Below are 10,108 nucleotides of genomic sequence, written 5' to 3'. Positions count from 1 at the left end.
CCCAAGAAGGCTTTTATCCCTACTGATTTAAGTGTTGGGCCTTTTTTAATTGTCATGATATCCATCATTTCATCATACTGTTTCGAATCATAGACTTTTGGTATGATTTGCAGCATATATACCAAGCAGGGCCAAAGCCAAAGCTTTGGAGAATTTAAGGTCAATTAGTTGGACATGGTGCTTACGTATTTGAAGGAGTTGGGTTTGCAACATAATCATACTTAACAAATAATTAATTTTGTTGATGTTTTCCTGAGTGACCAACTCCCCATAAGACCAATGCTCATTTAAAAGTTGAGATTTGAATGTAGAACAACAAAAAATTTATGGTGAAGTATAAAAATGTATTCATATTTGATGATTAAATTATCAACTGTGGGATCAATCCATAAGTAAAAACCAATCAAACTCCAATATGTAGAGAGTGGATCACACACATTATCAGTCTGTATAACATAAGGTTCTGGATTACACACTTATACAATAATAAATAAAGCTAACATATAGGCATTGATGCCAAAAGGTCGCATACCTTAGTGATTGGAGAAAATATAATGGAACTTCAGAGATAATTTCTACTAACTTTAGAAATTTAATAGAAAAAGCGAATATGTAACACCAACACCGTGTAGGTTTAAGAGGAAAAAATAGAAAGAAAGCATTTGAGATCACAATTATATGTCATATTTAAAAAAAATTCAACAACAATTTAAGGCACCAACCTGATCAAGACTATGTTTAGGCACTTGGACATCTTATGCTCCAATCATAGTTGTAGATAGTTTAATGTCCCTTTTTCTTTTCATCACCTCTACAAGGCTATGATAGATGCTCAGAACCATCTTCATGACCTCGTTCCAACGAAATATTTACCGCAAAAATTAATTAAGAGCACAAATAAAATTAATCTCTATCATTTTTAATTCATGAAAAAAAATATGAATTAAGGCTATTTTTCCAAAACATGCGTTGAAAATTTAAAAAGAAAAAAAAAAAAAAACACAAAACAGTATACTATTCATTTTAATTCTGATAATGGTAAATTGCCATTTCCAAAATTAAAACAATTTAGTAAAAGAGGGGAAAATTTTACTGTTTTAGAAGACAAAACATTTTTTTTTTAAATACTATTTTATAGATTAGGAAAAAAGACAATTCTCACTTTAACCAAAATATTTTAATTCTGAAAAATTGTTAGGATTGTTTTTTGAATTTTTTCCATAAAATCTAGAAGGCTGTAGTGTTAGATTTCCAATTTGATAATCCCTGTGAGCCCAACAATACTTAGTAAGATTTGAAATCTTACTAAGATAGTTATGCTAGTCTAATTCTTAAAGCAAGGTTTGTTCAGTAACAAAATTGATAAGAGTAAGGGAGTTTTGTAATAGAACTGCAATAGACAGGTCTTAGATATATTAAATATTCGAAATTGAGAAACCTACCAACCAATTTTGGGTTTCTATTGATGTTTTTCTCGAGAGATCAATGCTTCACGTTTCCCAAATCGAACCGTAGCTGTAACAATAGGAATGTGTTGGATCATCCAATGGTCCACTCCTTCTCCTTCGCCTTCTATTACTATTTCTCCTTCACGATGATGATGGTGGTGGCGGCGCAACCTCTTCATGAAGTCTTCCGGCATGTCTCGTAGTCGGAAATCATGAAGGGATTTGAGATGTTGAAAGCCACGGGGAAGCTTCTTCAACTTTGGACAATCACCTATATAAAGTTCCTTTAAGGATGGCATCATCCCCTCCTCTATCTCACTCAATTCCTCCAACTCAGGCAAAGCAGATATCGATAAGTGTTTCAGTTTTGGAAAACTTAATTGTCGTTCCTCATTGCTGCTGCTGCTGCTGCTAGTGCCACCCCAACCAATCTGTCTTCCCAAGTAACTATTCTGCTCTAGAAAAAGTGCCTCCAAATTGGGCAATTGTCCTAAGGTGCTAAGTGGGTCTTCCATTAATTTGTTATCCCATAAGCTAATTCTCTGTAGGCATTTCAGAGAGCGTGTCCACGGCGGTAAGTGCCCTTCCTTCATAACCCCTACTAATTCCAATTTTTCAAGATGGAGATGGAAGGGAGGTGCTGACGACATATTGGTTTCCAAATCAAGGATGTCTTCATCACTGGTATTAGATGAGCGTATTGCCAAAGTGCGAAGGTATGGCATCTTCTCAACGGCATCACAAAGCCTTACACAATATTCTTCTTTGACTTCATGGAGCTTTAATTTCCGGAGTTGGGTTAAGTAACAAAGTTGGCTTACTAAGCTTTCATCAAGGACCACCCTGCCTAGTGTCTGCAAGTTACTTGAGTTGCTTCCCCTTCCTCTTCCCAATGTAGACAATCTCACAAGAATTGAATTTCGCCAAGAACTAAAGAGACGATGCCTTAGTTGTTGATAGATTAGAAAACTTTCCACACTTGTATCACGAGCATCCAAAGTTTGCAAGTTCTGTAGCTCATATAATGAATCCGGAAGTTCATTCACCTCTGTTCTCCTCACACTTAAATAACGCAAGTGAATCAAGTGAACCACATTACTTGGCAAATGTTTTATCTTTGTTCCTGACAAATCTAACACCCGCAACCTTTTGATGCTCTTGAATATCGTTTCAAGCACACTCAATGGAAAAAACTTGTCAACATCAAATGTTAGAAAGGAGCGGATTTTTACACTAAACGTGTTTGATGGAATGCTATCCAAACCATTCTGAATTGCTACTACATGACGTTGCCCCTCGACGATTCTGGTATCACTTTTCTCTGTGAAAATCTCACCAAAATTTTCCTTCTTAATTAGATGAATGGCCAGATCACGCATGAGATCGTGCATTCCACAACCTACTAGACCCACTTCGTAAGACTTGTTAGTTGATGCTTGCAACATGTTCCTGTCAATGAGTTGAACGAGGTACCCATGTGCAACCTCCTCCGGTGTTTTCCGAGGATGATCTTCTATAAAACCTTCGGCCACCCACAAACGGATCAATCTTGACTTATGGATTTCATAATCTTCGGGAAACATTCCACAATATAAGAAGCAATATTTTAGATAATGAGGTAAATAATTATAACTCGTTAACAACACTCGACTAACTCTTTCAAGATCTTGATTATTACTCAGCTCCCAATTGACATTTTCAAGTATGTCATTCCATTCTGATACAGAGTTGTCTTTTTTCGACATGAGACCACCAATGACAACAACTGCAAGAGGCAAGCCACCACACTTTTTAACCAATTTCTCTCCAATTTCTTTCAAGTGCTCCGGACAACCCCTCGAAAGATTGCCACTCTTAAATGCCTTTCTACAAAAGAGACTCCAAGCTAACTCATGGGGTAATCGCTCAACTCGGTGAATGGAGTGAGTCTCTCCTATAGGAGAAGCTACATGCGATGAGCGGGTCGTGAAGATAACCCTGCCACCACTTTGAGGCGGTAATGCATATTTAACAATGTCCCAAGCTTTAACATCCCACATATCATCAAGGACAAGGACATACCTCTTCCCTTGCAAATAGGTGTATATTATTGCACGCAACTTGACCAAGTCCATCGCCTCTATGTCACCAGGAATTACCTCCTTCCCACTTTCATGAAATTCTTGAACCAATCGTTTCAGCAAAACCTTTTCTTGGAAATCTTGGGACACAGATACCCAAGCATTACAGTCAAATTCCCCTCCCAATAGGCTCTTGTAAACTTTCTTGACGAGTGTCGTCTTTCCAGATCCACCCATCCCGACAACTGAAATTATTGATCGTCGATGAGCCTCTTCTTCTTTTAGCAGCCACTCTCGTAACTTGTTCACATCTTGATCAATCCCAACGATATCATCTTCTTCGACGAAAGGATCAGACACGCCGTGATCTCCTCCCCTTGTTTCTTCATCGTCTGGGCCGCCAGTTTCTTCTTGTGAAAGGTCGTATCTCATCCTTCTCGTATGGATGTCATCAACCTCTTTCTTGATGATTTCTATTTGAGAATGAAATTGATGACGAATCCCCATCTGCTTGAAGAAAATTTGCACATAATGAATGCAGAACTCAATATTTAGACAACCGCCAGCCGATTCTCCTGAATCAATGAGAGAACTTTCCATCATAGATTGGAACTCCTCGACAACATCTTCAATTTTGTAGGCTTCGTCTCTCACTTGTGCCACCCACTGATTCACCAACTCATCTCTTACTCTTTTCTTCTCTACTACCCTTAGTACTACCTTCATCGTAGAAAGTTCATCACAGATGAACTTAATGTCGTTGCTGATTCCTCGTTGGATTTGCCATTCTTCAATTGCCAAGTCTTTTAATTTGGTGATAGCAGACTTCACTAAAGCTTCTGCTGCCATTTTCAAATTTCCTTGGTATGTAGATTCAAACTGAAGAAGAAACCAAACCAAACCAATCCAATCGAAAAAGAAAAATATTTTGATCTCAATTAAGTTGAGCTCACACTCTGCTGATTCTTTGCAAGCAATGTGTGACCTGCACTCTGCCTCTTAATTCTTGGCTTAGATCTAAGAAAAATTTTACTTAAATCATGATGACTGAAACCACTAATCAAACAAATTTTTGATTGGTACTCATTCTAGTCAAATCCAACAAATTTTTGATTGGAACACAAAGTAATTGTATGTGCCGGCAGGTAGGGCGACAACTAATTATCTCCACAACATTTGTTGACCGGAACACAAAGTAATTGGCAGGTAATGGAGAAAATAATTTTTAGATGTTGGGACCATAACCTAATAATTGAAGGTATGACCTGTTTGGTAGGGTCACACTTCAGAATACAACAAAAATTCGATAAACAAATAGTATATGACATATGCTTCCAACAAAAATTCGATAAACAAATAGTATATGACATATGCTTCATACCTGTATTATCTGTCTCATTTCAAAATTTTGATAATAGGATTGTGATGTTAATAGTGATGGTGATGGTGATGATGAAATTAGTTGTAACACCATGAAATTTTATTATGTAGGCATAGATGTCAAAAGGTCACATACCTTAGTGATTAGAGAAAATATAATGGAGCTTCACAGATAATTTCTATTAACTTCAGAAATTTAATAGAAAAAGCGAATATGTAACACCAACACCTTGTGGGTTAAGAGGGAAAAATAGAAAGAAAGCATTTGAGATTACAATTATATGTAATTTTAAACAAAATTCAACAATAATTCAAGGCACCAACCTAATCAACACTTTGTTTAGGCACTTGGACTTCTTATGTTCCAATCATATTTGTAGATAGTTTAATATCCCTTTTTCTTCTCATCACCTCTACAAGGTTATGATAGATCCTCAGAGCCATCTTCATGACCTCGTTCCAACAAAATATTTATCACAAAAATTAATTAAGGGCACAAATAAAATTAATCTCTATCTTTTTTAATTTATGAAAAAAAAAAATGAATTAAAGGCTGTTTTACCAAAACATGTGCAGGAAAAAAAAAACACACACACACAGAACAGACTAGTCATTTTAATTCCAATAATGATAAATTTCCATTACCTTTGTATAATTTCTATGCTTGTAATTCTCTATAGGTCATCTTAACCTCCTATTTATGAAAATTGAAAAGTGTGTTTTGCATATAAAAATATACTTTAATTTCTCATACTTTATTAGATTAGGCCTTATTGGATCAAGATATGGTTGATCTAGAACCGACTTGATATATTATATGATTTTTATCTTTTTATCATAGTCCAAATCCTCCACTTTTGGGTTGGAGCAGATCTGATTTGGGTATGATCTAGTCGTGCTGATTGATTCACCCTCAAACTCGATTTCATAGACAAAAATGATTTTATTTTTATTGATTGGAGGCATCAGGCCTCTATAGAGCACCGATTATAATCCTCAAAGGCATGTGCAATCCCTTCCCACAACACCCACCAGGTAATTTTCTCGTATAAATCCCTTGGAGGTGGGAGAGCTTAATAGGGGATTCAAACTCAAGACCTCCCCATCTTGAGGTGTGATCTAGGCCGTCTCACCAGCCCTTTGATGGTTATAGGAGAAAATTTTTATTTCTAGTAAATATTGTAAAACACAAGGAATCCAAATCTTCTAAGAAAATCATGCTCATAAGTCCTCCTTCCAAGAAGATGATCAAGCATACAACTCGTCCTCCAAGTAAATATCAGCCAAGAGGACGTCATACCCGACAGATGAAGATTTCTTCTCTAGTTGTTTGTTTGGGACAAAGTTACTCCATTGCCAATCCCCATGGCTTTAATGAACCAATTTCCACAAAAATCCATTTGTAATCAAAGAGAAATGATTCTCACGGCTTTTCTTTCCCAACATTCAAACAAACCTAATTAGCATAGATGGCATATTATACATGTAAACTATATAGAGGCGATGGATAGATGTTAGAAAAATTGAGTTTACATTACTTTTAGCAATCAAAGATATAAGATAGACTAATAAAGTATGATGGAAGTCCAACAGACTTATTTATCTGGAACACATGCTGTGTCCAGGGTTGCATAATATAATTTCTATAATAATAGTAAAGAAAATCATGTTTCTTTAGAAGTGAGACTTGACATGTTGATGTTCTTTAGTGCAGATTGCTGGCTCCAGAATGGAGCTGGTATGTCCTGCTTGGCATTACCTGAAGGACTCCTGGTTCCTCTGCCCAAAAAAATAATTTCAATCAATAATAATGTTAAGAAGTATGATATCCATGAAGAAATTGAGTATCTTTTCAAATAATAATACCAATGATGATCGCGATATAACAAAATGCATGATCAGAACTCGTTGAAGTCTTTTTGGCTCCAATACCAGAATTAGAACAATAACTCCATGATTGACCCAAAACTTAAAAAACTCATTGTAGCTCCATTGCCAGAATTAAGGGATAACGATCTGACAGTCGTGGATTGTCTTGACTCTTAACCAAGACACTCTTGATTTTTCTATTGCCCACAATTTCTCGAGCTGATACTATAGATCTAGGCCAGGATAGATATGTAATGAATTTGAATACATGTTCTTGTAGGCAGAATCATAGTGACAAAGTCAGGATTCGGAAAAATTGTGACAAGGGAAAATATTCTAAAAAATCCGTAAATTTCAGAAAAATTTGGGAGTATATTTTTACTTAATACAATATTAAACAAGATTTCTTATTAAAATATATCTTTCAGAGCTTTGTGAATAAGTCGGGATTAAATCGCCGATTGAAAGAAGTGTGCATTAATTGGGACTTATTTTTAAAAAATTGGAGAATTTTGTCACTATGGGCAGATCCGCTAGTGCCCCCTCAATCGCATAGGCAAACTGTCTACGTAAGTGTCAGGTTTCTGAAAAACATGATTTCCCTATAAGATCCACCACCAATGGTCTGGCTTCTCTGGTTAAAAAAAACCGAAAGAAAGAAAGAGGCATGCTGTGTCATACCCCAAACCCATCCTTCGGGACCAGATCATTGCCTCATAACAGTGATGCCAAGGGCATACTTAACAATTTAACAAATATGCCAATTGCACCACTGAATAATACAAGAATCGATTAAAACAGGTGAACAATTTAAATATACAGAAAATTTGTGACTTTTAGACAAATTATTCATTTCCGTAATTAAACAGCACACACGCAGGCACATGGACATATAAAAAAAAAGGGGGTTAAAACAAATAAACCTAGTTTTGTTACAGTTCTATGTATCTCATTATCTCACATAGTAGCACATTCTTCATTCTCCCCTTGCCCTTCACAGATCACCTTTAGATAACCTCAACTACCATATATCGTCTGTGTCCAAGGTTATTTACTAGTAAGCCTGTTTCTTCTCTTCCTTTTCTCTGTCTTTCTTTCTCTCTCTGCCCTATCTATGGGTGTTTTGGGAAAGAGAAGCTTCTTGAAAAATCATACTCGATTAAGAGTTTTATGTGTATTTTATGGAGCTTCCCGTTGATAGTTCAATTAACTTTTAGTGAAATCATATGTTATATATAGTTTTAAAGTTGTTTAATGTTATTTTAGAATACGAGAATTAGAGTGCCAATCTCTATTAATCTTACTTAATAGATTTGAGCTATTTATTCACTTCATGCTTTATTTATATACATAGATCATTCGTTTTATTTACATATATGAGATTATTATTTAGATAGCATATTATTTCATAATTCCACTTTTCTGATCTATTAAGTTGATATGCATACACTGGAGGAGTTACGATAACCCACTTTTCTGATCAAGAACTTGTTGCCACTCTCTGATCAAGAACTTGTGATACCAATAAAGTGTCATAGTTTTAAAACTCCTCGAGACAATTCAACTCGATTGAATTTCTAGGTAACTCAGCCCCAAACTAGGTGTTCTTATATGAGAAAAATTAAATATCTTTTATTTATTTTAAAAGATTTTTTTAAAAATATTTATAAAATTAATATATTTTTGTTTGACTTGTTCAAGTTTACTTGCAAGTCTTAAAGCTGACTTGACTAGATAGACATTTGTGTTTTAAAATGATGTTTTATTTATATAATAAATACTTAAATTTTAAAAAGAATTAACTATTTTAATCAAAATCCCAATTGACTCGGTTTAGTTTTACTAACTTGGCCGAGATTTGCAAAATGACTGTCGAGACATCTCGTTTATCTCGGGAGATGATATGAATGTTGAGATGCCTTGTACATTTGTATCAGTTGCTAAACGAGATCAAGATGATTCAGGCGAGTCATCGCCATCTTGAACGAGATTTAAAACCATGATGTGGAGGTGAATTTTTAAGAGAGATTCTATTGGCACACCAAATTTTACTTACATCGATTGGTGTGTTGTAAGTTAGAGTTGGTGTGTGAATAGAATCTCTCATTTTTAACCCACACTTGTATACTTTAATCAATTTTTAGTATTCGACACATTCAAATTAAGAACATCACAAAATTGTAAGTTATCTCATTTCTACTTTTGTTAAGGAAAAAAAAATCGAACTACTTGAAATAATACTCCAATTAGCTCAACTCTTAGGACAAAGTGTGCAAAAAACTATAGATGCTTTTTTCTTGAGATACGAGTCATATACACTTAAGGCACGTTCATGGTTCTCTGCTTAGATAATGCTAGTTTGAGTCATTCATAACAAGACTTTTCCTTTAATTTGGATGGATATTAGATTCTATTTTGGTGAAAATAGTATCAAACGACTCCGAAAGATGGTCGAATATGATATTTTTTATTAAATCTAAAAATCAATCTAAGTCAAGTCTGAATATATCTAAAGTAGGCACAAGCTTAGGTGTTGATTGATTCAGCTTCTTAAATCTGGTGTCAGCTTCTACTGTCAGAATCTGTTGTCTGAATCTGCTGTCGGAAGTTGAAACATTGAAAAGCTTGTTTGATAAAGCTTTGTAAAAGTGTTGTGCTGTTAACCAGAATCTGGTAATTACTGTTTGATACAGCTTCAAGAATCTGCTGTATTAAGGTAAAATGACCAGAATACCCTTAAGGTTGCTAGTGCACCCAAAATGCATTAAAAATTATCATAATTTGCCATCAATACTATTCATCATATACAAAGACAATAAATAAATAAGCATAAAATCATCGAAATATACTTAAAAATAGTATAATCTTTATTCCAACATCGTTTAACAGTATTTATAACTACAATACAAAAAAAAAAAAATATGAAAATGTATCAATGATTACCAATAAAAATGGCATCAGCTATTAAATCCCTATGTATTTTCATTGTTTGTTGACTTTGACGACCTACTAACGGGGGAACTGGATACTCTTGATTAGTGATGTCATCTTATTACACTCCCATTGATCCTTCTTCTTCGAATCAAGCAAATTCTTCATCGGCGATAGCATGTTTTCTGATAAAATTGTGCAATGCCATGCAGGCAACAACAATGTTTCGTTCTTTGTTCAAATTATATAAATACATCAACTTCAAATTGGCCATTTTACTTTCAAAACCCCAAAGGTTCATTCGATCACGTTCTGAAGTGATGAATGTAAATGATTGAATAGTTCATTTCGACCATTTGCTCGTGATCTCCTATAGTCTTGTAGATGGTATCGAACACCTCGATAAGGTGTGAGATACCC

General features: G+C 35.0%; 1 protein-coding gene across 3 annotated transcripts; it reads right to left on the bottom strand.

The window, feature by feature from the left end:
• Positions 1-613: 613 nt before the first annotated feature.
• LOC147386651 (disease resistance protein RPM1-like) lies at positions 614-4,587 on the bottom strand. 3 transcript variants are annotated; one of them, XM_086423571.1, is made up of 2 exons: positions 1,439-4,587; positions 614-842 (listed from the first exon to the last, which is right to left on the bottom strand). In XM_086423571.1, exon 1 carries the CDS (start codon positions 4,355-4,357, stop codon positions 1,460-1,462), a length of 2,898 nt encoding a protein of 965 aa, XP_086279697.1. In that variant the 5' UTR covers positions 4,358-4,587; the 3' UTR covers positions 614-842; positions 1,439-1,459. The 3 variants fall into 3 exon arrangements, with proteins under 3 accessions (XP_086279697.1, XP_086279696.1, XP_086279695.1); XM_086423570.1 differs by having other exon boundaries at positions 614-851; positions 1,443-4,587; XM_086423569.1 differs by having other exon boundaries at positions 1,443-4,587.
• Between the last annotated feature and the right edge of the window lie 5,521 nt (positions 4,588-10,108).

This window comes from Akebia trifoliata, chromosome 14 (assembly GCF_017979445.1).
Source record: "Akebia trifoliata isolate Shusen 1 chromosome 14, ASM1797944v1, whole genome shotgun sequence".
In the NCBI taxonomy this organism is placed as follows: Eukaryota; Viridiplantae; Streptophyta; class Magnoliopsida; order Ranunculales; family Lardizabalaceae; genus Akebia; species Akebia trifoliata.
Note: the sequence above shows the minus strand (reverse complement) of the source record. Positions and strands in the feature narration are given on the sequence as shown.